The sequence below is a fragment of the Antennarius striatus genome, chromosome 12, assembly GCF_040054535.1.
Source record: "Antennarius striatus isolate MH-2024 chromosome 12, ASM4005453v1, whole genome shotgun sequence".
Lineage (NCBI taxonomy): Eukaryota > Metazoa > Chordata > Actinopteri > Lophiiformes > Antennariidae > Antennarius > Antennarius striatus.
The window spans coordinates 10,433,371-10,461,174 of record NC_090787.1 but is presented as its reverse complement, the minus strand read 5'-3'; the positions used below and the strand labels follow the sequence as shown (position 1 = coordinate 10,461,174).

The 27,804-nt window shown below is 40.8% G+C and overlaps 2 protein-coding genes across 3 annotated transcripts; one reads left to right on the top strand and one right to left on the bottom strand.

The window, feature by feature from the left end:
- Positions 1–7,127: 7,127 nt before the first annotated feature.
- LOC137604593 (collagen alpha-2(VI) chain-like) lies at positions 7,128–20,499 on the top strand. 2 transcript variants are annotated; one of them, XM_068328435.1, is made up of 28 exons: positions 7,128–7,455; positions 8,581–8,719; positions 9,835–10,445; positions 10,555–10,575; positions 10,698–10,763; positions 10,856–10,909; positions 10,994–11,038; positions 11,134–11,160; positions 11,248–11,274; positions 11,362–11,406; positions 11,514–11,567; positions 14,013–14,075; positions 14,806–14,868; positions 14,955–15,008; positions 15,110–15,145; positions 15,237–15,299; positions 15,800–15,862; positions 16,152–16,214; positions 16,303–16,365; positions 16,445–16,495; positions 16,576–16,674; positions 17,545–17,607; positions 17,788–17,823; positions 17,908–17,953; positions 18,040–18,192; positions 19,043–19,498; positions 19,579–19,617; positions 19,696–20,499. In XM_068328435.1, exons 2-28 carry the CDS (start codon positions 8,587–8,589, stop codon positions 20,295–20,297), a joined length of 3,096 nt encoding a protein of 1,031 aa, XP_068184536.1. In that variant the 5' UTR covers positions 7,128–7,455; positions 8,581–8,586; the 3' UTR covers positions 20,298–20,499. The 2 variants fall into 2 exon arrangements, with proteins under 2 accessions (XP_068184536.1, XP_068184535.1); XM_068328434.1 differs by having other exon boundaries at positions 7,129–7,455; positions 8,581–8,725.
- xrcc5 (X-ray repair complementing defective repair in Chinese hamster cells 5) lies at positions 20,500–27,584 on the bottom strand. Its single transcript, XM_068328436.1, has 21 exons — positions 27,534–27,584; positions 26,999–27,112; positions 26,734–26,917; positions 26,202–26,250; positions 25,966–26,088; positions 25,565–25,744; positions 25,305–25,419; positions 24,739–24,877; positions 24,553–24,665; positions 24,369–24,431; positions 24,159–24,296; positions 23,985–24,072; positions 23,625–23,767; positions 22,916–23,112; positions 22,619–22,709; positions 22,408–22,477; positions 22,122–22,231; positions 21,725–21,821; positions 21,488–21,555; positions 21,327–21,401; positions 20,500–20,887 (listed from the first exon to the last, which is right to left on the bottom strand). The coding sequence occupies exons 1-21, from the start codon at positions 27,540–27,542 to the stop codon at positions 20,873–20,875; spliced, it is 2,181 nt and encodes a 726-aa protein (XP_068184537.1). The 5' UTR covers positions 27,543–27,584; the 3' UTR covers positions 20,500–20,872.
- Positions 27,585–27,804: the final 220 nt, after the last annotated feature.

Genomic DNA, 27,804 nt, shown 5'->3' with positions numbered 1-27,804 from the left:
GTCTTTTGAATGTATCAGAGGTGAAGAGAATTACAGCCTTCTTCACGACAGATCAGATTATTTCAACCACGTCTCGAGTGACACCCCAGTGATTTATATTCGATCAATGTGAGATGGTGAAAACCCACTATTAATAAAAGTATTATAAAGTTCAGGTTTCTCCATCATAAGATAATGGTGTTTTATATAATCTGAAAATAAGACTTGAAAGCATGAAATAGAAATATAAAAAAAAAGTTTTTTAGTTTGGCATCCTGATCCCTCTTAGCATTAAACATATTTCATGATAATTATGGGTTACATTCGGCACTTTTTGCAATACAGTGAGTCATTTCCTTTAGAATGAACAAACAATGTACTGCAATTATGTATTATGGTCTGTCTCAAACTGCTCATCCAAAACTTCTCTTTATTGCTCAAGCTGTTAATTTCCACCCAAAAATCAAATTTAAATCGCAGATTATTAAAGAATAAAAAATGGTCTCTGCGCAAAAAAGGTACAAAACCTTTTACCTGATTATCTGTATGAAGTCACATAAAAAGAGACACTCAGCGTGACACCTGCTGTATAAATTTAAAAAAAAATAGAACAGTTAGGGTGAGGACAGTAGCATGAATTTGTTGACCCGATGTAAATGATGAGATATTTAGAAGTGAATTACTTGTAAAAGCTCGTTTTGTGTTTCTCCGCTGCCAAACTCAGACACTATTATGTTGTTTTACTGATTGCATGGAGAATTTAGAGAGTGCATTTGTACCGTTGGCAGCAGTAATGCACCACCTCAAAATGGGTCCCTTTTTTTTAACAATACATCTGAACAATGAAGAATAACAATGCCGAGAACAGTCACAAGCTTGTTTGCATAATTGCTTTTATGCCAGCATCTCTTAATTTGAAAACACATCTCTGCTCCAAAGCAGTGGTGTCACCGGCCGTCCATTAGGGACATATCCCTGCTGATGTTGAATATCTAGTTATCTCTGCATCTCTTGACTCCAGGATTCAGAGATTCTCTTTGATAGTTCTCTTTTTATTTCACATCCATGGAAGATAAATTTAATCCCAGGGGACATCAGCTCCCTAGAGCTTGTGGTGGTAAGGAAATTACTAAAAACCCGCTCAAAGCTACAGCAAAGATGATGTTCACTGTTCATTTCCACAAGTCAGCAGACAGGCGGTGAAGCATCTCATTATTCTAGGCTCTCATTTGGATGCAGCTTCTTGGAAAAACAACATTTTAATGCTAATATTATCCGTTTCAAGCGCAAAATAATTTAATAAATTGTGCATTACTTTAAAACACATTTGCTTAAAAATCCATCTGGTTTGACTGATCTGCATTCATTTACGCGACTCTGGAACTTGATGTCAAATAGTTTATTTTATGCCTGTCAGTTCTGGCAGTGGAGCAGCGCACTGAATTCTTGTCAGTGCTTCGCTGTTCATTTGAAATTACGAATTGAACAACTTAATGAATGTTATTTCTGTATTAAGGTTAAAATATTCCACATGTCGTAAATTCAGCTGTCAAAAAAACATAACCATGATGAGCAGCTACATTTTGAGTCGCTATTATTCTGCATAATTAAAAATCCACATTACCGGTCGGATGTGCAATTTTCCAGTTCTGTAATTTCTCATCCAAATCAAATTCTAGGGTACAGCAGAGGATCAGGTAGTGATTTTCAGCTGAATTATTTAAGCAATGAAGCGCTGATATCAATGGGTAGAAAAGCTGCCATGTAGAGACAACTTGTGCAGAGATGGGAGGTTACAGAGAGTTCACAAATCTGCTTGTTTCATTTCCCTTCACACCTGGTCTTTTTTGAATTCAAAAGTGCCACTTTGATAAAAATTCACAGAACGACCGAGTGAAGAGGAGTTTATCACCGAATGTCATCTTTCAGGATTAATCCAGAGAGACTCTTTGGTAGATAAGTATTTAGAAGTAATCGGGTTTACACCATCAAATCCATTTCATGCTGGTGAAACATGCTGTGTGTTAAAAATGGGTTCCTGTAGATGTTTTTGCTGCAGGGAATAGAAACTCACGCTCTCTGTGGTTTGCTGTCTCTTTGGTTTTAAAGTTATCTCTGCTCTCAACACAATCTTTTTAAACAGTGCACCAACCCCTGTAGAGCACGTTTCAGCAGCATTTACATTAATAATTTTCTAACATTGCTAAAAGTTGAAACCTCTCCAGAGCAATGGTAACTTTTATGTTTGTTAGTGATGAAAATGAAGCTTTCATGAAACTAAGCAACCTTATTTTCATTCAAAATTTGAATCTTTAAATATTCCAGCTAAAGCAAATAATAGAATTAGTTTGGAAAGGCAGAATGTGTAGAATTTACACAAACTGGTGATTCTAGAATCCTCATCTTTCTCCAGTACAGTGCAATAAAAATGCTGCAAGCATTGCTGCAGAAAAATACCTTCAAAAGGATTTCTTGCAAGCTACATAAAACATTGAACCTATGAAAGTTAATAACATCTGACGTGTTACTCTAGGAAGGTTGTCTGATGTCTGAATCACACTGTCAGAAAGCACATTCATACCCAACATTTGCTCCTGTCTCTGAAAATTAAATGATGCATTTTGAAGAGGGAATGACTGATATCAAATAGAATCTGAAGTCGTTGACGATCAGCAACAATGCCAGGAGGAGATTGTAGGAGAGGTGGGTTTAGCGAAATTAGCCTCTTTTTTTTCTAAACCCACCCATAAGTGTTCAGGGTCAGAGGCTGGGATGACTGGGATGATTTATCACAGAAAAATAAGCTGTTTAAATGTTTCACTTCAAATGATCCAAAATCCCACAACAGGAAGTGTAGCGCAGACAAACACACTCATGACCTTTCTGTGAAATAACAAGACCGGTCACTGAGCCATGCCCTTCCAGACTAAAAGGAGGTTGAATCGTAGGTCTGAATTTGATTCCCATGTTTTCCCCGAGTGGCTAGAATTATCCTTCAAATTCAGCAAATTATATTTGTCTTCTGTGCTTCCTTAATAACTTGTTTATCTGCACATTGTACATGTTAGCCAATAGCATGACTACATCTAATGGTGTACTAATATGTAATATACTGGTGAGCTGCATGCGCTGGATGTTGCCCCGGAGAATCTCAGATAGTCTGCTTCTCTCTTAATCCCTCACTTGCTCACTCAGCATCTCCTCAGAAATGCACCACCTACACGCACTACACACGCACACACACACACACACACACACACACACACACACACACACACACACACACACACACACACACACACACACACACACACACACACACACACACACACACACACACACACACACACACACTTGGGCTGCTTTGCAAACAGCAGCAACACTCTGTGAGCAGGTCAATAGCAGTATCAGAGCATTTCTCTAATTGAGCCCCTGATGAGGGACTTCCTGAGCTCACTGCCTGGAGCTTTGATCAGCAGACAGCCTCGTGCGCTCATGCATTCCTAATGGCTGTCACTCGGTGTCAGAGTACAGCCTGCGACCTGATTAAAATACATCTCTTCAACTGGGACACATGTCTCTGAAAGTCCGATCCAGAAAGTGCTATATTCCCACTGTGAGCTGAGCTAAACAACATAGACAGCACACAGACAGTTTTATGGATCGAACCTTTACTTTGATTCTTTCCATGTTTGATATGGTTCTAATCAATGATCACACTCAATGGGAAACAAATGTTTTTAGTACCTTCATTTTTTCCTTGTTTTGATTTATATTTTGACGCTTTTGCTACTTGAGTTGTGGATCATGCATGAATAAGTAAATACAGGTATGAAATAATGCATCCCATAAGCAAAGAGCATTACATCTCATCTCACTTATATTATTTTTAAATGTCCTCCTCTCATAGTATCTCACTGTGCATGAAATGATTTTCATTTTTTAGTGCATTCATGTGACGGGAGCAGATGCATAACCTCATCGACTTACAGACCATAATTACCTTATCATACTGAATCCACAAAGTCAAAACTGATATATATAAATAAATTATTTACACATAGTGCAATGCTTAAACTATTTACTTTACATTCATGGCCTCCTTGTAATAAAAGGCTGAGAACACAATTAAAATGTGTTTTTTTTACAGTTGTTAATGTTTACAGTTACATGAACACACAAACCATACAGAACAGAAGCACACAAATTTGTTTTCATGAAGAAAATGAATTTATAACAGCTGAAAGCCAACACACATGCCATCTTTATGCATCCTGGTAAAACATCATTGATCTAGCTCAGTGTTTGAGTCCTCGGTTGAAGTAAAACTCTTCAGGCTCTTTCACACAATATTTTCACTAAGGCATATCTGTACTTGTTTTTATGGAAGTATATACATTTTCAATTACAGGGACCACAGAATGACCTCCTAACACTTACTGCAGATGGGACACATTTTTGCCTTTCATTTATTTGAAAAATATATTACATAAATTTGATTTTATGGCAAGACGGAATGAGATTTTATCCCAGTTTATACAGTACCGTCACATTCCAAAGCTTTTCTATACGATCTTTTCTTGCAAACATTCAGATTAACAATCAAACAGATTTACACTGAATTCAAGTTGGATTATTTTTCAGTTTTTTGATAATAAATCAAGTTAGTTTTGTTTATATGGATGTAAACGCAAGAAAAGTACACACGGTTTAGATCAGTTTCTAATTCAAGGGAAACAACATCCCTTCAAAAGCCTCCTGAGCTACAATAAAGCTAGCATAATCAGCCTCTCTGTGAGGTGCTGGTCGGACAGCTGCTCCCTCACTGTGGGGAACTCCTGAATCTACCAGTGGGTTCAAATGATTCCACCACGACATGCATCAGTGCACCAACACAGTCAGCAAAGAAGAAGAAGAGGTCAAGCACATGAAAATCAATGTAAGCGATGCAAATGCCTTTATTATATTTTTATTAGGAAATAAATTCCTGTGGCATGTTTATTAGGTGATAGAGGTGTACATACTTACATAGTGAGTCAGAATGAATGTATATGGTCACTGTCTAGAAAAAGGAACACCCACCGGACATCTTTAAGGAATACTTTCAGAAAATCGACCAAACAAGGAAAGCAACGGTGAAAATATTCCCTCCTTGGCAGTGGTGAGAATAATACTCTAGTTTTATAATACTCTATATATCAAGTATTCTAGGACAGTATATTTGAAATAAAATCGGAACCTCTGCTGATTTATAATCTGAATTTACTGAGCTCAATCCTGAAGAAAACCACTTGTGGGATTTTTTAAAATCTATTGCTTCTTTTCTACTGAAACATTGCTGATGTCATTCCAACGTGTCGGTTAAAAGTTCAGCAAGTAGGCTGAACTTACTTACTACTATGTAGTAACACGTCTGAATCAGCCCTGCACTGTATCGCACAAATATGTGAAATTTGCTTACAACAAAGTGTTGCAGTGGGTGACACTGTCGCCTCACAACAAACAAATCCTGGGTACAAATCCTCCTGGGATTTTCTGTGGGGAGTTTTTATGTTCTCCCTGCATCTGCTCCAGCCCCCCCCCCCCCTCCCCACCTCCAAAAAAACAGGCAGTAGAGGTGATTGAATGTGAGTATGATCAATAGTTTGTCTTCCACGTAGCACTTGTCCCACTCCCGCCAAATGTCAACTGGGATGGGCTCCAGCAACTCCCCCCAACATCCCACTCCACTCCCCCAACTCTAAACAAGATTAACGGTTAAGAAACTAAATGAATGCCGAGTCCGTTTATTCTAATAATGCGATGCTACACAAACAGTCCAAATTCTTTACATGTTTGCTTAAAAAGGAGGCGAAATAGAGAAAACAAATGTTCACATTCGACATTTCTTTGCTTGAAAAATTAACCTGGCTGTCTAAATAAGAGAGGACAAATGTCCTATTTCCTAACTAATTAATTAAACTAATCATTGTTCAATTTGTAATTTTTGGAATATTTGCGGCAGCAGTTACATTCCAGCGTGACGTCTCTGTATGCTGTATGGTTCTGAAGCATAAACACACTAGGAGTGTGTGCAGCTCTCTCCATGTAAGGATGTGGAGCAGCAGACGTGGGTCCAAACCTGCTCTTTAGAGACAATTAGCCCACGACTCTCACAGTCATTCTGTCACATTATGTAGATAAATAGATTAGGGCGGCCTGCTGTATTTATTTTATTTCCAGAGTTGCACCTTCATTCTGGAGGCTTAGTCCATTCACTCCAGCTGCTGGGCCTCACAGCAGCCAACTGGAACGCACTCGGAGAGAGGACACCTCTGCCAACACGGCTGTCACCGAGGCCCGAACCACTGGAAGACGGTTTCCAGGATACTGCATGTCAAAACAAGAAAAACAAAATCCTGTGAAGGGAGATCATCAGTTATTGTATCATCACACACAGGGCATGGCTCATGCTATGGTGACGCCGCCATGATGACATCACTCTGCTCCGGTCTGCCTCAGCAACACTGAGAAATACCTCAAGCACATAATTAGTTTGTTATCAGTGGTTAACTAGTTAACTTACCTCATTTAGTCCATTTGAAAGGCTTCACCATGTCAGCTGCTGTTGGTGGATGTGACACATCTCTACCCCCCACCCCCATCAATATGATAATCTGGATTTATATGTATATTATACAACATCTTGACTTGTCAATGCCTGTTTTTTTATTTTTATTTCTGAATTGTATATGAATATTTTTCATGATATTGATGAATCTAAAAAAGAAAAAAAGGTTTAAAAAAAAAAAAAAAGGAACTCACATCTATTCCATGTCAAAATCCTCTTGATTTGAAGAAGTCAAGATACTCATTGAAGGGCATCCCTCTGTCAGAGGCCCCACTGTCCCCTTCAGTTCCATCAAGCCTCAACACAAATCAAGTTTATACCCTTATATACCCTAGTATGTGAGTTTAAATGAACACAGACATAGATACCATCCTAAATTGGCTGTTTTTAATAAAAGATACATCTGCACTGTCTGGCAATATTACAGAAACAGGGGTGGATCCCAACAAAATTGATCGGGGGCCAAAACCATCCTCCCATCGCCTTCCATAGAAATCCAAAGTTTAGTTTCTGCATAATCCTACTGCAGTGAGAAAGCTCAACGTTGTGGAGGTGACAAACAAACGTGAGCGGCCACGGCTCCTCCTTTAACTCACTTAATGGGCCGAGCAATCCACTGAAATCCCCTCTGCGCTTGCGCGCGTACGTGCGTTCGTGTGTGTGCGTGTGTGTGTGTGTGTGTGCGCGCTTTCTCTTGAGAGCGGCTCCCGGACCAGCATCTGACCCTGACTTGAGTCCGCTGATGTGGGAACCTCGCAACTGAGATGAATAAATGTACCGTTAGTTTACAGCCTCTGGAAAACAGCTGAAACCCCTGAAGACAAAGGCGCAGCTTGGATTTGTGTTTTTTCTCCCTGTTGTCGCCGGTGAGTCATCATCATTTAAACTTTTATTAAGTTTTATCAAGTAGAGCACCGACAGATAGGGATCTCATAACAACATGAAATTCCTCTACTGTTTATCCGCTCCTGACTTTGTTTTTTTTTTGTTTTTTTGGGTGGGGAGATAACTTGGGTTGGGTTTTAATGTGTTGAATTAATCTTCAGAGTTTTTCTGCGAGCTGTGCGTAAAGTATTAGAAGTAAACGCGCTCACCCTCCAGGATGTTTACAGGGTTTTCTACTAGGTAGAAAACCCTGGTTTTTCTACTACAGGCTTGGCCCACACAGCATTTTTAGACAGTATTTCATTGTTGGATTTAATTCAGAGGAGCCAGTCATTGGCCTAAAGTTATATTAAGTACAGTGTCAAGCGTTATAATAACGCTATTTCATATCAATGCCTTTTAAATAAACTGTATGGTTTGGATCTAAAATATTATATTAAGTGAACATATGAACATGTAATGTGTGGCTGATTGTAATATAGCTGCTGGTAGTAGAATCAAAACTCTCATCTGAAACGCAGTACAATAACCACATCATGTAAATGAGATACTCCTGTAGAGTATATCTTCATGTAGCACCACTATCTAACTTTCTTGTATTCCCTCCATGAAAAAAAAAAACTCTGCTGGATTGGGTGAAATAAATAATGAAATAAAAATTGTTTTCTACATGTGTTGTTTGTTAAAGACGAGTTACTTTATTGTCCCTCCCATTTCTAAATGAAATCCTCTCTAACATGACACCGCTTTTCCAAAAAAAAACACTGTTGTGTTGATGTTGTGTCTTCATGCCTTGTCGTTTGTCTGCTCTGTTCCCTGACATGAAAAGGTTTGTGAACGCCCCCGCCTTGGATTTCATTGGAAAGTTGGGATGCCATTAGATGTTCCATTCCTTCCAGAATTTAAATATTGTTGTTTTTCCCCACGCAGTATGGTTATTCATTGACATTGTTTAAAACAGAGATAAACATTCCAAAGCTCCATACAGACGCCTGCTGTGAACGCTCACTTGTGTGACAGCTATTTCCTGCATTTAAAAGGAGCGTTGTAGTTAAAGTCCTCATCGGCCGTTTGTTTCACTCCTCCCTGTCTCCTTGTGTATCCAGGAAAGGATGGGAATGATTTCAGGGTTCATCTTCCTGTGCATGCTCCAAGCTGCCGCCCCTCAACTGATGTTTGGACCCAGGCCAATACCAGGGCGAGGTGACGGTCCAGATCCAACCCCACCGCCAGGCCCTCCAGATTGTAAGAGTGAGTTCCGTTAATTGGCATACTTAAAAAAAAATTTAAAATTCAGTTTCTCTTCATTGATTAAAGAGATATTCAGTTGTTGGAGTAAACGAGGAAATACTACAATTTAAAATACTCCATTACTCATAAAAGTCTAGTACTTAAACTATTATTAATCAGAATCACTTCAGTCAGTGTTGTAATTTTCAAATTGCTGACTTATTAACGTGTAAGCAGTGGTTTAGTGTTGAAGCTGGTCAGGATCGGTTATTTATCTGTTTAATGAATAATAAATAACTAACATCTCCCTCTGACGTGTGGTGGAGTAGAGAAAGAACTTAAATACTCAAGTCTTGTACAAGTACTAAGTAAACTAGCCTTGAAAACATTATTATAAGAAGTTTAATTACCATCAGTTACCAATCATTGTTAGCTGTGTACTACTGTACAGTTTAGTGTTGGAATGGTATGAAGCAATAAATGAATTTAAAAAGTCATTCATTAAAATGTCCTTTTCCCAAACATTATTATAAAATATTTAACTCTCATTATAAATATTACTACTTCTTGCGGTAATATTTTCATCTGTTGTTTTTGTTTGTGGGTTTACTCAAATATGACTCAAAATATTTCCATGGAAGCTTCCTTTAACTTTTCAGATAAGACTCATTTTGACATAAACTACTTGATTTTTATAAAGACCTGGTGGAAGAGTAGAGCTTGTGCCAGAAAACCAGTCTCTAGAATTTTGAGTAGATCCAGATAAAGAAAGGGATCCATGATGTTTTCATTGCTTACTTTAACCAGGTCCTTCTGATGGTGCACATATGTCCTTGGAATTGAGATTAGGGATTAGTTCAATAAAACATTATTGCCATAGTGGAATTATGAACTATATTTAAATTTATTGATATGTGTTTTATGTTTATCAAATTCATTTAAAAAAGGTCATTTTTAAAGTAAATAAAGTGTATAAAGGTAGTAGAGTGGAAGAACCATGAAAATACTACAATCTTATAAAAATATCATAAGACTGTACTTAAGCAATAGTACTAAGTTGCCTTCCACTACTACATTCATTACTGTATTTAGAATTTGTACACACTTGTTCTTGACGCTCTCGCTTCCAGCTGGAATTATTGAGTGTCCCATCAAGCTGTTCTTCACCATCGACACCTCGGAGACTATCGCCCTGCAGGAGTCTCCTCCAGGGATCCTGGTTGAAAACATCAAGGAGTTCACAAAGATCTTCGTCCAGAGGCTGGCTAATGAGGAATACAAAGGCAGGGTCCAAATCAGCTGGTCCATAGGAGGCCTGAACTTCTCCCAGACACAGTATGTGTTCAGCCAATTCACAACCAAGGAAAATTTCATCCGGAACCTTGGTGGGATTATATACAAAGGCAAAGGCACCTTCACCGACTGCGCCCTCAAAAACATGACCTATCAGCTGACTCACCACTTCTCTGTGAAGAAGGCTGTCCTCTTCGCTGTGGTCATCACAGATGGCCATGTGACAGGAAGTCCGTGTGGAGGGATAAAGGCAATGGCAGAGAAGGCCCGGGAGCAAGGTGTCAAAATTTTCTCAGTGGCAGCCTCCCGAAGCATCGACGACATCGGGATGAGGGAGATAGCCAGCTCTCCTGCCGACCTGTACCGCGATGACTACATGGCTGTGGAGATCGTTGACGGGCGACCGAAAATAAAGACAGAGTCCATCGATCGAATTATAAAAGCCATGGTGATGTTGAATATTTGTCCTTTCTGGAGTTTAATGCTTAAATTTGAGCAGACATAAATTAGTCTATTGGTATCAGGAGCTCTTCACTTATTGTTGTTTTTCTTTACAGAAATATCAAGCATACTTACAGGTAAGAAAGGTTTACAAATTATTCAGGTCATTAACAAGAACAGTACGGTAATTTAAAAGGGGTTTGAGATGAATTGGACTGAATTTCACCTCTTTTCCTTTTATTCCTTCACTTTCTTGTAGTGTTATGAACATAAATGCTTCGAGACTCCAGGTATCCCTGGACCAAAAGGTTATAAAGGTCCAAAAGTGAGTACCAAAAAATATTTTAGAATGATGAACATTTACACTTATACCAGAATATGTTCTGTGTAACTGTTGCATTTTCTGCTTATTTCTAGGGTATAAAAGGAGACAGGGGCCAGATAGGAAAAAAAGGTGAAAGGGGTGGACATGTAAGTAACAGAGCATTTACTACACCAGGAGGTCTATAAAAACATCTTTACTGATGACACTGATGAACATTCATTATATTACAGGGTGATCCTGGCATTGAAGGTCCAATTGGAAGACCCGGTCCAAAGGTTTGAGACCCACTCTTTTGCACTATACAGATACATTTTTTTTTAAAAGTCAGTCATTCAAGTCTCATTGAACATTCTTCTGTGCTTTGATACAGGGAGAAGTTGGTCTCAAAGGAGACAAGGTGAGAGTTAAATCATTATAATCCTGCTTTTCAGTTCATCTGTCATTTATAAAGCTGTTGGCATTAATAACAGCTTTATCTCCGCAGGGTGAGATGGGAGCGTCTGGAGCGAAGGTAAGCCATAGTTACTATTATTAATGTTCTTACATTGGTGATTTCTTTTAGAATATTTGATTATCATAGTGAATTCCATCTGCCCAGGGCGTAGCAGGAATACCTGGCAGAAATGGAACAGATGGTCAAAAGGTGAGAATTCATATGGATAAGTTATAATTACAGCATCCAACAATTTTGATATGTAATCTGGATATTGATGTTGTGACTGACGCAATTACCTTTGTGGAATTTATCAGGGGAAAACTGGTCGTATCGGCGCTCCTGGCTGTAAAGGTGACCCAGGTGACAAAGTAAGTTTGCTTCAAAGTTATTTTCAAGTTACTCTGAAGGAGTTGGTATCAACTGTAATACAAATTAAATTCCAAATGTTACATCAAATAGATTTTGAATGTAGCCGCAAGAGGGCACAAGCCAGTGTCTTATTGTGCCAGTCCCAAGCCTGGATAAATACAGAGGGCTGTGTCAGGAAGGGCATCCAACTTAAAAAGTTTGCCAAATCAAGGAAGAAAGAAGTTAGAAATTTAGGAGCAGTGTTCAAGTTGTTCTGTCATGGTGTAGACAGCAAGAGAAAAGGAGTAGGAGTTATCTTGAAGGAGGAGTTTATAAGAAATGTCCTGGAGGTAAAGAAGAGTGTCACATAGAGTGATGAGTCTGAAGCTAGAAATAGAAGGTGTGATGTTCAATGTTGTTAGTGGGTATGCTCCACAGGTAGGATGTGAGCAGCAGGAGAAAGAGGTTAGTTAAGAAGAAGTAGGACACTGAGAGGACTGAGGAGAGTAGACAGGAGTACAGGGAGATGCAGCGTAAGGTGAAGGTAGAGGCAGCAAAGGCCAAACAAGGGGCTTGTGATGACTTGTATGCTAGGTTAGACAGACAGAGAGATAGAGATGGGAAGGACGTGCAGCAGGTTAGGGTGATTAAGGATAGGGATGGAAGCCTATTGACAGGTGCCAGTAGTGTGATGGGAAGATGGAAAGAGTACTTTGAAGAGTTGATGAACGTGGAAAATGAAAGAGAGCAAAGACTAGAAGAGGTGACTGTTGTGGACCAGGAAGTAGCAAAGATGAGTCAGGATGAAGTGAGGAGGGCATTGAAGAGGATGAAGACTGGAAAGGCAGTCGGTCCTGATGATATACCTGTAGAGGTTTGGAAGTGTCTAGGAGAGGTGGCAGTAGAGTTTCTGACTGGGTTGTTCAACAGGATCTTAGATAGTGAGAAGATGCCTGAGGAATGGAGGAGAAGTGTGCTGGTGCCCATTTTTAAGAACAAGGGAGATGTGCAGAGTTGTGGCAACTACAGAGGAATAAAGCTGATGAGCCATACAATGAAGTTATGGGAGAGAGTAGTGGAAGCTAGACTAAGGGCAGAAGTGAGCATTTGTGAGCAGCAGTATGGTTTCATGCCAAAAAAAGTACTACAGATGCAGTATTTGCTTTGAGGATGTTGATAGAGAAGTACAGAGAAGGCCAGAGGGAGCTGCATTGTGTTTTTGTAGATCTGGAGAAAGCTTATGACAGGGTGCCCAGAGAGGAACTGTGGTATTGTATGAGGAAGTCTGGAGTGGCAGAGAAGTATGTTAGAGCAGTGTAGGACATGTATGAGGACTGTAAGACAGTGGTGAGGTGTGCTGTAGGTGTGACAGAGGAGTTCAAGGTGGAGGTGGGACTGCATCAGGGATCAGCTCTGATCCCCTTCTTGTTCGCTATGGTGATGGACAGGCTGACAGACGAGGTTAGACAGGAATCTCCATGGACTATGATGTGTGCAGATGAAATTGTGATCTGCAGTGAGAGCAGGGAACGGGTGGAGGAGAAGCTAGAGAGGTAGAGGTTTGTCATGGAAAGGAGAGGAATGAAGGTTAGCTGCAGTAAGACAGAGTACATGTGTGTGAATGAGAGGGACCCAAGTGGAAGAGTGAGGTTACAGGGAGAAGATCAAGAAGGTGGAGGATTTTAAGTACTTAGGGTCAACAGTCCAGAGCAATGGAGAGTGTGGAAAAGAGGTGAAGAAGCGTGTACAGGCAGGATGGAACGGGTGGAGGAAGTGTCAGGTGTGATAGAAGAGTTTCAGCTAAAATGAAAGGAAAGGTGTACAAAACTGTGGAGAGACCAGCGATGTTGTTTGGCCTAGAGACAGTGTCACTGAGGAAAAGACAGGAGACAGAGCTGGAGGTAGCAGAGATGAAGATGCTGAGGTTCTCTCTGGGAGTGACCAGGAAGGATAGGATCAGGAATGAGTACATCAGAGGGAAAGCACATGTTAGAGGTTTAGGAGATAAAGTCAGAGAGGCCAGACTGAGATGGTTTGGACATGTCCAGAGGAGAGATGGTAAATATATTGGGAGAAGGATGCTGAGTTTTGAACTGCCAGGCAGGAGGCCAAGAGGAAGACCAAAGAGGAGGTTTATGGATGTAGTGAAAGAGGACAACAAGGTAGTTGGTGTGACTGAAGAGGATGCAGAAGACAGGGTTAGATGGAGGCAACCGATTCACTGTGACGACCCCTGAAGGGAAAAGCCGAAAGGAGAAGAAGACAGCAAAGAGATTTTGGCCCATGTAAGCAAGTTTGTCTTTGGTGAGATCATTCATGGACCCAGTTCTCTTATAAGAATGTGACTCAGTGTTATATTAGATGAAGTCATACATGTGAGGAATTAACTTTGCAAACCATCGGCCATACAGCTGAAAAGATTATATCACTGGTAAACATAATCATTGTGTTTTCATTTCTAAAAGGGACTGGATGGATACCCAGGAGAAGTTGGTGACCCTGGACTATCTGGTGACAAAGGAGTGAAGGTCAGAATCCAATCAGAACTAGAGAACTGAGAGACTCTACAACAATTCTTGCAGCTTTGTGAGGCTGTTGGTATCACTTTTCCTAATTAGTGCCAAACAAAAAGGATAGTTGAGGCTTGTAAGAAATTTAACTTTAGAGCTATTTAGTCCCTAAGTAATCAAACATAATGGGCCAGAGGAAAGTACTTGCAATGCATCCTGAAGGGGGAATAAATGTGTGAATGAAGGTTTACAATCATTCAATATGTAAAGGTTCTTGAAACATTTGAATTAAAACCGTAGCCTTCAGGTGGTAGTAGTCTTTAGGGCTCCCCCTCTGAGAATCATAAGTAGTTGTTTAAAGGCTCCTCTTCATCGAAGTAGGTGGGGTGGGTACCCCATCTGTGGAGGCTGACTCGTCTCACGAAGGCTCCGGATTTGATTTACCCCAGTTACCCTGTGCTGCATGCCTTCTTCTCTTCATCCTGTAATAAAACGTCATAAACTGCAAGCTGTTCCATCAACAAAAGCCTGAGATGCACATTGTTGTATTGTTTTTAATCTATTGGTCCAAACCCCAGCACTTCCGGATGAGACTTTGTTACTCCATTCTTGTTGACTTTAGTTTCTTCAAGGCCGATATTTTACGCCCACATGGTTTTCATTACAGGATAAATCACTGATTTCTTGGCCCCATACATGTTTAGAGCTTTCAATTCTGTATCATTTAATTACTTTCTTTGTCTTTTAGGGTTATGAAGGCTTCCATGGAAAGTCCGGTCCCCCTGGACCGAGAGGTGATGCAGGCCCGAAGGTAAACTTTTGATTTAATTGTCATAAAATGCCCATTTTTAGTATCTTTAATTATAAAAATAACAAAACTTAGTCCCTCTCCCTCAGGGCGAAAAGGGATATCCTGGAAATCCAGGCCCTGCTGGAGTAAAAGGAACAACGGTACAGAACTTTTTTTTAAATATATTACTCTATAATTACTTCTATTTTTGTAAATTCATGTTATGCAGATGACTCTTAAATTACACTATTTATTCTTGCAGGGGGTTCCTGGTGCACCTGGACCGAGAGGCGAGAGGGTATTTCAAATACTTAAAAAAAAATAAACATACTATAACTTCGAGAGTTTCCCATACTTAGTAAAAATGATTATTACTCATATCTTAACAGGGAAGGAGAGGAAGCACTGGAGCAAAAGGAACACATGGTCCAGATGGGCCTCAAGGGGAGAAGGTTGGTTCAAACTTCAGAGAAAGCCACACATACTTAAATGACTTCCTGTTTTTAGTTTTGTTGTTTGGAGTCAATACGGAGCTGCAACACTTCATCTGAAAAATGACTCAGTTTAATGAACTGTGTTTTTAAAAAACCCACACACAACATGAGGGAAACATAGCTGATGCTTGAGATCAGAGCAGCAAATCATTTATTGTGAAACTCTCACAAATCACAAGCATTTTGCTGATTTAGAGAGAGATTCTAACAGCGTGAGACACACCCACATCTTTTAGTGTCCGTCTGCAGGGTTTAACTTTCCCAGATAAAGATCATAAACACTTCCTCGCTCCGGTATAATTCAGCTGTGTTGCTATCAGGCTCATCCTGAACAGTTTCTCAGGAACATTCCTCACATGTTTCTCCGAGACATGTCTCTGTTACTGTTGTGTGTTGTATATATTTGTCTAAGATTCATAGTGTGATGCAAACCCTGAGACATATATTTATTTTTTAAGGGAGAACGAGGGTCTTTTGGAGCCAGAGGTCGGCCGGGGGAAGATGGATTAAAAGGTTCCAAGGTGAGGAAACTGTTCTGTGGGAGGATTTTGGTGTAGCGATGACTCAGAAACTTCCAGAGAACCCAGAAAGTCTTCCATACTGGACTTTTGCCTCTTGTTCTGTGTGTCCTGCCAAACTAGCCTGAGCCTAGCTCTTATCAAAAACACATTTTCCATAGAAAGTGCTTTTTAGTATAATTTGTTCAGTTTCAGTTATTGCCAAATCCACATCAGCATGAGTAATAGTATGTATTTGAGTCTGAGTGAAGATGATGTCCAGTAACGCTGTACACTCTGTTACTGTCTCCAGGGAGACCAAGGACTACCAGGGCCCAGGGGTCAGCCAGGAGAACCAGGGCCCCCAGGAGGAAATGTATGTCATGTCTAGCATCACAATCGTCTGAGCTGTGTGTGGAAGACACCGTAAGTCATTCACATTTCACCCAAAACTATGATTGCAGGGAACTCAGGGAAATCTTGGAGATCCTGGACCAAGAGGAGATACTGGGCTCCGTGGACCAAAGGTGGGTGCACAGTTGATATTCATCACTGTCATTTAGAAACCAGAACACTGATGACGAATGATTTATTTCTCTTCTTCAGGGCGACAATGGAAGACCAGGGTTTGGCTACCCTGGACCGAGAGGACCCACTGTAGGGATTTCCTTTGACCTCAAAGATTTCCTGCACATCTTGTGCGCTTCAGTCTAATTTTCCATCTCTCATCTTCTCAGGGAGAGACAGGTGATCCAGGTAGAAGAGGACCGAGGGGGGGCAGAGGAGACTGTGGCGCTAAAGGGGAGCCTGGAGACAAAGGACCCTTAGGAGATTCTGTGAGAATTCTATCAAAACACTTTCATTAGAAACAAAGTTTGTTTGTGTTTCGACCTGGAACATGCTCTAGGAATGCCTCTAGACATTCACTTAAAATGCATTTTGCTCAGTTATTTATATTCATTTTTTGATATTTTTCCGCCTGAACTCAAATGCAGTGAATGTAGTTTGGTCTACAGAACATTGAAAAATGACTCCTGAAAGCTCGGCATTGCTATTACAAAAACAATGTCCCGGGTACTCAGGGTAATAATGTGCAGACTTCACCTCACTGTGACAGGAAGCTGTAAGGAAGGTCTGCAGGCTGTTCACAAATTGAATTTTAAATCATTTGTCCAAGACAAATAAAGTTTCATTCACCTCTGTTGTATAAATATTAAGGTAGGGAATATTTTAAACGCACAATTACATCTACGCTGACCCTTTAGAATGTAAACCTGTCAGTTGTCCTTATTCTCCAATGAGAGAAACCAGCACAACTCACAAAATGTAAAGCGTCTGCCATAGATGTAGCTGCATAGCCACTGGATGTTGTACCAGACGAGGCTTTTCATTTAAATTCCACACAGTCTTATTGTATCATGTCACACCAGCTGCACTTCAGAGGTGTGATGTTCCCCGCTGTCAGACATGTAAACCATTATGATAATTAATAACATCTGTGGAACGAAACAGCTTAAGATGTTTGTCAAGGTCATTGCACTCAAATGGTACTTATTTCTTTGGAAAGGTTCCTTGCAAAATAATGAAAAACAATTAGAACATTCTCCTCAGAATGGTCAACGGTTTTATCACACACAAAGTCCGACTTGCAAAAGAAGTGCAGTGTTGTTCATGAGTGGGAGTCACTTCCACTGTGTGCTGAACAGGGGGAACCAGGTCAACCCGGTGGGCCAGGAGAGAGAGGACAAAGAGGGGAGGCTGGACCGGATGTAAGAAAAAACACAACTCCAATAATGACTTGACCATGGATGCAAAATTTAGGTCTGATTACAGTACTGTGTGTGTGTGTGTGTGTGTGTGTGTGTGTGTGTGTGTGTGTGTGTGTGTGTGTGTGTGTGTGTGTGTGTGTGTGTGTGTGTGTGTGTGTGTGTGTGTGTGTGTGCGCGCAGGGGAATCAAGGACCAGTGGGCGATCCTGGCCTGACTGTGAGTCATCCTTAAAAAGCATTACTTTTAATACTGAATGAATTGGTTGTTTGACTCCTTGACTGCTGCCACCTGTTGCTGCAGGACTGTGACGTCATGACTTATATCAGGGAGACGTGCGGTTGCTGCGGTGAGCTAATATTCCATCATTCAAATACAGCGTTGTTCTCCAGCAGCTTTAAATATATTGATCTTGTCCTCATCTTTTTGTCTCAGACTGCGAGAAGCGCTGCGGAGCTCTGGATATCGTATTCATAATTGATAGCTCAGAAAGTGTTGGACTGACAAACTTTACCCTGGAGAAGAACTTTGTGATCAACACCATCAACAGGCTGGGCTCCATGGCCAGCGACCCTGTGTCACCGACCGGTACAGTTGATCAAAAACACAACGCAGACATCCCAGAAAATGCTTTTGCAGACACGCTTTCGCCAATTACAGGTTGCTGTAAATGATCAGGCAGTTCCAAAAAGTGAGTCACTTCATCCACTGATGAAAATACAGCTATAGACATCTGGACAGTACACTGTTTACACACAGCACTCTGAATTTACAATGTGACCTCACAGATGTAGCACAGATTGCGGTACATTTTCACGGCTACTGAGGGCTACTAGTTAATGTTCGTGCATCACAGTGTAAACAGTGTCAATCTGAATCTAAATTGATGTGAACACAAAGCTAAAACATGAGATTTGTTTTTTCTTTCTTTCATGTCGATTTTTAAGGCACCTTTTAAGCATTAAGAGCATAATCTATGTCTTATTTTTGAACTGATATAAATTTAAAAAGTAAAAAAAAAAAAAAAAAGCAACTTACAATTCTCTGTGTCGCCAAAGTCTTATAGTTTATTCCTCTGTCACAGACCTCCATTGTTGTCTTACCAGTATGAAAACCCACAAACAAGTCACACAGGGTGACATTTTCATTCATTACCAAGAGACATGTGTAGTTCATTTTCTTTTACATCCAGACTTCCTCTGCTAATAAATCAGCACCATGTGAAAAATGCACTTAAACAAATAAAATCTCTTTGTGGCTCATTTTTAATTATTTACAAACAGGTCAAAGAATGTGTAATTGCATTTTTGGTGTTAGGTCTGTGGAAGAAATGTCTCTTAATGAACATGTTAGAAGAAAACACTATTCTGACATTGATCCTTTAAATCTGAATTGAGTTAACTGTGAATGGATCGCCTAACATGTCGACCTCCTTTAGGAACCAGAGTGGGAGTCGTGCAGTTCAGTCACAACGGGACCTTTGAGGCCATCCGTCTGGATGACCCCAACATCAACTCCATGTCGACCTTTAAAACGGCAGTGAAGAAGCTGCAGTGGATCGCTGGAGGCACCTTCACCCCGTCGGCCCTCAAGTTCGCCTACGATCACCTGATCAGGGACAGTAAGAGAGCCCAGGCCAAAGTGTCAGTGGTGGTGATCACAGACGGCCGCTTCGACCCGCGCGACGACGAGGATCTGCTTCAGTACCTCTGTGACGACAGCAACGTGCTGGTGAACGCCATCGGGGTTGGCGACATGTTTCAAGTGCAGCAGGACGATGAGATCCTGGGGTCGATAGCGTGTGGAAAAAAGGAACGGGTGACTCAGATGAAGCGTTACATCGACCTGGTGGCGGACGACTTCATGGAGACGATGCAGACGGTGCTCTGTCCCGGTAAGCCTGTGGCAGTGGAGACAGCTAGGTGCTGATGGGGGATTTTTTCCTCACTAACTTCCACTTGGCTTCCCTTCCAGACCCTGTGATCGTGTGCCCTGACCTGCCCTGCGGTAGTGGTAGGTGTTACTCCTGGAGTCTTCGTTCAGTCGTGATGACATGTCTCTAAGGAAGTGATTTCTTCTCTGTCCTCACAGAGCCTGATGTGGCCCCGTGCGTCCAGCGGCCGGTGGATTTGGTGTTCCTGCTGGACGGATCGGAGCGCCTCGGATCCAAAAACTTCCAGCACGCCCGTGAATTTGTGCAGAAGGTTGCAGACAGATTGGCACTCGCCCGGAGCAGGACTGATCGCATGCGAGCACGATTGTCACTGATGGAATTCGGCAAGGACGGTGAATACCACATCGCCTTCCCCATCACTCACAACTCTACTGTTATCGCTAACGGCATAGCTGGACTGGCTTATTTGGATTCTTCTTCAAGCGTGGGGCCTGCCATCATCCACGCCATCGATAACATCTTGGGAAAAGGAAACACTCGCAAGACGAGACGCAACACGGAAATTTCGTTTGTCTTCATCACTGACGGCGTCACAAACAGCACTAGTATCGACGAGGCGGTCAGCGCCATGCGCGGGGCGCAGGTCATCTCCACGGTGATAGCTACAGGAAGTGACATTGATCAAGAAGTCCTCACAAAGTTGGCACTAAATGACCAGCAGGCCATCTTTAAGGAGAAGGAATTCTCTGATCTGGCTCAGTCCAGCTCATTTGAACGTTTCCTCAAGTGGATATGTTAAAGAGACAGACTGGATGTAAAATCATCATGGTGCTACTGCTTCATTAAGGAGATACTGGTGTACTATGATTCTACCCTGCACTGTTCAATTTACGAGTACCGCAGCAGCACCAAGCTTCACTAGAGTTGTCAACAAAACTGTAATCCTCTCCTGTATTTTGTTTTTAAAAAACATAATAAAGGTGCTTGTTCTTCATTCACAATGAAGCTTTACTGATTTCTTTATTGAAACTTACATTTTGTTGAATGCATACTATTGTATACACAGTAAGACTTGGAATTCACTGGATACAAAATTACTTAGTGATGTTTCTATTAACATTCCATACAGATCTTAAGGTTTTGACACACAGAACAATTAAGGTACATTCTTTAGAAAAGTGTTATCTTTAAACGTGATTTAAAAAACAAGAAACATTCTGAGCCACATTAACGCCGTTACATGATACAGTTTTTAAGTATTGAGGGACGCAAGTGGGAGGCAGCTGAATTGGGTTTGTCCAGGCCGGTATTAGCCGTTTACATTCTTCTCATTTTTCATCATGTCGAGTGCAGAGGCTCCCACCGCTTTCCTTCTTACATCATGTCCAGCTGCAGAGGAAGAGACAAAAAAGACACAAGAATAGAGACTTTATGAGAGAGGTCTCAATACGCCAATAAGATTATCTGTCAGAGAAACACACACATGTTTGTATGGAGGTAGTGGTAGGTGAAGGGGATTTTTTATAAAAGCAATTCTGGTAAAAAGAAAAAAAAAAGGTTTACATTTTTTTTTTTTTTTTTTGGTTTGTTAAATGGCTCTCATCCAAAAATTACAAACAAATCTGCCAAAAAAAAAAGTCCAAAATGGCAAAAAAGGAAGGAAGAGGCCAGGTTCTGTAGATATAGATGGACAAATTTCCCTATGGGGACCAATAAATCAAATCAGATGATGAAGTCATACTCATCATTTATGAATCCAATATAAATATACTTAAATATCTCAAACCTCTAAAGGTGAGTCAATCAATTCAGTGGTAGAAACACATACCAAGTCATCGACATCTCCTGTGTCTTCGGCTGGAGGTGCTGCCTCCTCTTCTTTCTTCTCCTCAGCCACCAGAAACTGAGGAATACACAGGTTTCAGTCACCTTTAAGTTTTTTCCTCAACAGCTCACCCTGTTTTAAATACAACACATTCGCTAAGTTACCTGATTAGCTTCGCTTTTGGAAACAGTGCTTCCTTCAACCTCGTCCTTGCTGATAAGCGTTACGGCATCTGTCGATCAGAAAACAAGAACACGACACAATATTGAACATCATATGACTCCAAGTTGTGTTTTATATATTAGATTTTTGAACTCAAGTATGCAGAAATATACTCTCATCTCAAGGGAGGAAGGATTAGAGTAAAATCCTGCAGCCCGAGGTAATCAGGCTTAACACACCTTGAACAAGAAGGTCCCAGAAGACCTCCAGCCGTCTGTTTGGGATGCTTCTTTTCAGGGACTGGAGGTAGCTGTTGTACAGCTCCGCATTCCCCAGCTGAAGAGTGGAAGATAGCACATTCAAAATCAATTTATTAGTCTCATGGCTACACACAGACATAGAAGCAGACACACACACACACACACACACACACACACACACACAAACTGGCCTTGGTTCAGATTTCTGAGAGATGAAACAGACTCCTCTCAATCTGCTCTAGTTGACTCATAATCTCCACTGTAAAGCCACAAGTATGATTTCTGATACACGACGTTATTTCACACAGGCTCCAGGAACAGACACCCCCACATCAGCATCCATTTCCCAAATGGAAGACAGTGAATGTTTGTTTACCTTAACAGACTGCTCTCTAAAAGCCTGGATACAGGTGATGCTTTTCATGTAGTATTGTGTGTTCTTGTTGCTAAGCAACTGCTCTATCCTGTGAGTCAGCTGCTGACAGGCTGGGAAGGACACGGAGGTCACCGTAAGCAAACAAGGAGACAAACATAATTATTAGGGTTCCAACGCGAGTCCTCATGGTTTATATTACAACTAAGAAAAAAATGTTTCTCAGACCAGCTCCTCCGACAGAAAAAAAGAGAAAAAAAGAAAAAGAATAAAAAAAACAGGGCCTCACCCTCCCCAAAAGAAAGACTCTTTCGCTTGATCAGAGTGCAGAAATCTCGCGCTGGATCCACGCTTCCCACCTGGTTACAAAAAAAAAGGTCAAACGTAACATTTAACGGCTGCCTGCTCAAACAGGCGGGGAAGCGTGTTCACTTAGGGTGGTTGATTTTTATAGAAATTGGTCATCTCTTGTTATGCCATTCAGCTACACAAATTCTCACTGAAGTAACAGAGCCTTCGGCGATGTCAGCCAGACTATAATCCTCCTCCTCTTCATCCCCCTTTCCCTTCTTGGCATCTGGCTCCTCGGCGCTGTGAACGAGACCGGTGGTCGGTTGGAATACTGAATGTAATTAATTCTTTAGTTCGAAAAAACCTCTGAACAAGTCTGCCACAGACAAAGCATTACAATAATATTTCTTTCTTTCACATTCTATTCTTCTCCATGGTCATTTTGAGCAACACAAATAACTTTTGGATAGACGACAAAGACTCCTAACACACTAAATCAAACTTACTCTTTGCCGAACACTTGAGCACTTGTCTTCAATTTCTTTTTCTTCTCCACTTCAGTGAGAGGAAACTTTCTCTTGACCCCCTCTAGTGGAGCCTGGCAACGCTCGCTGATGACAACAGGGCGCTCTAGAGCGGCTTTCAGCCACGGCTCTATGGGGGGCAGAGGAGTCCCAGGGTTTACCGCACGATGATGCAGACACTGAAATAAAGGAGGGGTTGAAAAAGATAACCTGGGTCAGTGTCTACAACCTCTTTACAGGACTAAAAGGTCTTATTGTTTCCTTGTTGCTGAACCTACAATGATGCTACTGACTGTTCACCCGCTCTAACAAGACGAAAAGGAAATCAGAGGGTTTAACACGTCCCTGAACCTTTTTATCCATTATGTGATTCCAGTGACAATAGGAGACCCCCTCCTTATTGTCCCTCTCTCAAATCTTTGGTGGCTTTCAATATAAACTTGAAAAACATTATTTTGATGAAATTATATGTTGATCAAATGTTTTTATGTGAAGGAAAAATATATTTGGAGCCTATAACTAAAATTTGTTGACGTCACTTTTAAGAAATATCAAAGTTAAGACTTATATATTATTATTTATCTGCTATTTTTCTGCAACCATATTGGGTTGTGGGACGCGGGGGGAACTTGTGCAACCCAAATCACTGTCAGGGAGGAAAGAGTTAAAAAAAAAACCTGGACTGCAGTACCTGGAAGTGCCTCTGAAAGGCAGGGTTGGAAATGTGGTGAGCCTTGAACAGGTCCTTGTGTTCTGCATCATCATCATCATCATCATTATCCTCTACCAACATCATAGAGTCGATGAGAGAGTCCACGGCAGACAGCTGAGCATCTGGATCACAGGAAAATCAAACATGAAATCACCTCCGTTCATAAACATGTCGACACAATCACAACAGGTGTTTTTAAGGTGAACAAACTGAAAGTGAAATGTGAAGCTGCAGCGCCAGTTGCTATTGCAGTATGCTAAATATACTCTAATTTTATAAGGCTAATTGGGTAATTTGAATTTAAATAAAGACATTAAGATGGAGACGCAAGGACAGTACCTGACGGAGTGAACTTCTTGTTTTCTAAAGAAGGAAATGTAAAATGTCTGAGGTCTTCCATGAAGGGCAGCTGGATATACATAAGACACTATTGAGGATGAGAGAGCTCTCATTAGTCACTGGAAAGAGACTTAGCGACTCGAATAGGAATTACAATTCGACTGGTCGTAGCACCTCATAGTTCTCTTTGATGCACGGGAAGGCCGCTCCCACTTGAGGGTTGCAGCGCCGGTCGTAGGCGTAACGTACAATGGCAACCATCTGGAGTTTATCCAACGCTCGGATGACAGCAGACAACGCCACTCCTGCATGCTGCTCAGAACAGTAGAAACACAATCAGGTCATTGTCACCTTCACCACCCTGAGACCTCGCGCCACTCTCACCTCATCACCCCTGGGAGCAAAAATCTTGATGACTTGATTCCCCATGAAATGATGGCGATGCACCTGCAGGCAGACGGTTAAAAGGAAATAGTTGCTGTGTGTAGTTTAAATGCTCTAATTTTGCTGTGAGTAGTTTTTCTTAGAGTATTTTTATAACTTGTGGATGACAGTGGTATAATAATACCAGGTTCTTGTTGGTGAAGCCCAGAATAGCAAAGCACTTCCCATCATGCTTGTATTTCATCTGGTCTTGATCCACTTTGGAGAAGGGGACGATGTCGCTTCCGTAGCGATAACCTGAGAACAAAAACTATTTTTAATGAATATGTAACAGCAATATTTAAAAATCTGATTTCAAATAATTCCTCACCTTGGATGGTTTCATCCACCGGCACCTCTGTCTCACTGTCATCATCCAGGCAGTAGACAGTCTCTCTCTTCACATCGTCTTTCCGGTTGGTTTGAGCATCAACTCTAATCCACGTTTTCTTTATTCTCTCTTCACACACCTAAAATAAGTAGCTCATATTTGTGAATAAGAAAAAAACACACTGACTTCTTCGGTGGCAATCTTAAGGATTCTTTGAAGTAAACAACCTGTACACAATTCTACAAAAGTACTGTATTTAGTAACTACAGGATTCCACACCATTCGATATCAGTAAGGACAAAATAATAATCAACATATCTTTTTTAGTCATTTTATGCAAAATAATTAAATGAAACACGAGGAATGAAGGATTTAAGTTAACATAACTATTTGCAGCAACCAATGTGTGGTATTATTTTTTCCACTAAGGGTCAGTATTTGTTCATTTTAAAGCACAGTCACCCCAACATGATTACATGTGGAACAGTGACTGTTTCTGAAACAACAGAAGTCAATGTGATACTCATCAAGTCTGTGTTCATTCAGTGCTCTTCAAGTAAACTCACTGCTTTATAGCCAACAATACGGATGGACAAACAGCTGCCGATGGTCAGCTGACAGGGCCAGCCCGCAGGTCTCCTCTCAATGCACTTGAACATACGCAGCTGCTCGATTGCATTCCTACAGCACGAATGGTTCACATGGAAAGCCAAGTCATTGAAAATCATCCAATAAGAGCAGTGCCAATGTCCAATGAAAACAAAAAAAAGTGTAACTAAGAATGAGAAGCATTTATGAAGAAAAGATGTCTACAATATCCTGAAACCTGAAGGTGTGAATGTTATCCAGGCCTTCTTCCTCGTCCAGAGTCAACATGATGTGCTTCACTACATCCAGTCCATCCTTCTGCTCCGAGGTAAGACCTTTGCCTGTGCCTGGGGGACTAGGACCTCTGTTTCCTGCATCTCCTCCATCCATTTCTTCGCCCTCCACAGGGAAAGGCAAACTGAAAATGCATAAATCAAGACGGATACACAGATATGAGTCTGCAAACAATAAATTTCACATTGTTCAGCAAAAAAGAGAAAAAAAAAACATTTACTGTATTAGTAAAGCTGTGTAGATGACTAGTGGAAAAGAAATTTTTGAACATGATAGCTTGTGTACAGCAAAAACCATCTATAATACCAGCTTTAAAAGACATTTGTGAACTTGTTTGAACCTTACATAAACTGCAGGGTGATATCAGCTTGCTTCAAGTTTTCAATGATGACGTCCAAGTTATCTGAGCTGGCCTGGATGTTTAGGTTGGTCAGGAGGACAATGTTGAGACGATCACACTTCATTCCCCTGAACAGAGACACAACAGAGAAATGTAGAACAATTGTCAAGACGGACAATAAAATACACAAACACATTCAGTTTATTAATGTTTATACTGAGTGACACGTGCGGCTCCTTACTTTGTTTCTGTCTGAAGGACATCCATGGACACAACAAGAGCATCTACCCCTGGTGCAGAAGAGTTAAGAAGCCAACACATTCTCATTTATAATGTTAAAGAACCAGTCATTATTTCACAATTCTAAATGTCTGTGTTATTGTGAATCTAGTAAATAAACGGGTAAAGAGGCAGTCGAAGTAAAATGATTACACAAAAAAAATAGGTGGATGTAAATACTGAATCATTGAGTAGTTTAGTAACTGTGAAATAGAACTAAAAATATGAATACTTCAAATACAAATGGCAGAAAAATATAAAACTATGAGTACTGTACTTCAAAGTGGGTCCGATAAAAAGCCACCCTTACATGTTATTTAAAACTAAAACCATTTAAGTATTGATATTGTATTTCCAAAATAAAAGTACTTATGTGTCCCTAACACCTTTACACAGTACCTGCAATGTGAGCCAAAAACTTTCCACAAATCATAATTCAATTCATAATTCAATTCAATTACATTTTATTTTTTAACACTGAAGCAGGAGGATACAGTCAGCCTGCTGATGCTGTGGATGGAGCTCATGCTGGATTTCCTCTAGAAGCTCCAGATCAGGCACCATGAGGTGCCGATGGACACTGATGTTCTGATACTGGCCATCCCGCTCCAGAGGGTTGTTGGTGGAGTCGGTACCAAACAGAACTAAAGCCAGTTCATCCTTGGACTCTGCAAAAACCTACCAACCAACAAGTGTCCAGTGTAGACCCTCCAGGAAGAGTTTCTCTCATATTAAATGGATACTGCAGTCAGAGTTTACCTGACGCTGGACAAACTTCAGGAGAACTTTTTTGGCCTGTTCAAAGGGTGGTTCTTCACCCGGAGCTGAGTTGGACATGGAGAATCCAACATCCATGCAGAAAACAAAAGCGGACTACAAACAAATAAACAAACAAACAACAACAACAACAGACTTCCGGTCATATCACGAACCACTGGTTTTGAGCATCACATTAATGTTGCTTTGACAATGGGCAAGAACGATAATGCGTTGTGATTATTAAACTAGTTCTTCTTAATTATTTATTGCAGTTCTTTTGTTGAAACTATCACATACGGAGTTGTTAATACATTCAATAAAAGCCTGACGACGTTGCCTTAAACTCCTGAGTGTGATTTCAACATGTCTCAACATGTCGCTGCCTACAATGAATGCAATATTGGCAAACGCGGTCAAAGAAAACAAATAATTTCTAGCATTTAAAACATATTTCTACCGCCAATCAAAAGCTTATTCAACAATGCTGCACAAGGAGCAAGTCTTTTCACTATTAATGCAGTAAAAGGTTACCTACTTTAGCCATCTTACTTTTCCCTCTTTCATTGACAGTGTGTCACTTTATTATGGGTCCGACATGAAACAGGAAGTGCCGATTATTCCGCAAATTGTTTCATGGCTTGGTATCATACGATCTTTTAGTTAGGTTTCTACCTTAAGCTAATATGGACCAGTTTGAAACGTATTGTACCTGTACAAATATATGAATTTATTTTCTGCATTGATCACATGCAATTTGTGGTGTTTGTTGGCTTGATAAACTGCAGTGAAATACTATGACTAGATGT

What these genes read in the sequence shown, in the direction of transcription:
- LOC137604593 (XM_068328434.1), top strand. Translation starts at nt 8,587, where the DNA reads ATGGGAATGATTTCAGGGTTCATCTTCCTGTGCATGCTCCAAGCTGCC. An exon ending in AGGCCCTCCAGATTGTAAGA is followed by an intron (nt 8,726 to 9,834) that starts GTGAGTTCCGTT and finishes TCTCGCTTCCAG; the next exon opens with CTGGAATTATTGAGTGTCCC. An exon ending in GCAGACGGTGCTCTGTCCCG is followed by an intron (nt 19,499 to 19,578) that starts GTAAGCCTGTGG and finishes CTTCCCTTCCAG; the next exon opens with ACCCTGTGATCGTGTGCCCT.
- xrcc5 (XM_068328436.1), bottom strand. An exon ending in GCATCAAAGAGAACTATGAG is followed by an intron (nt 24,073 to 24,158) that starts GTGCTACGACCA and finishes CATCCTCAATAG; the next exon opens with TGTCTTATGTATATCCAGCT. An exon ending in CTGGGACCTTCTTGTTCAAG is followed by an intron (nt 21,556 to 21,724) that starts GTGTGTTAAGCC and finishes TCTGATCGACAG; the next exon opens with ATGCCGTAACGCTTATCAGC.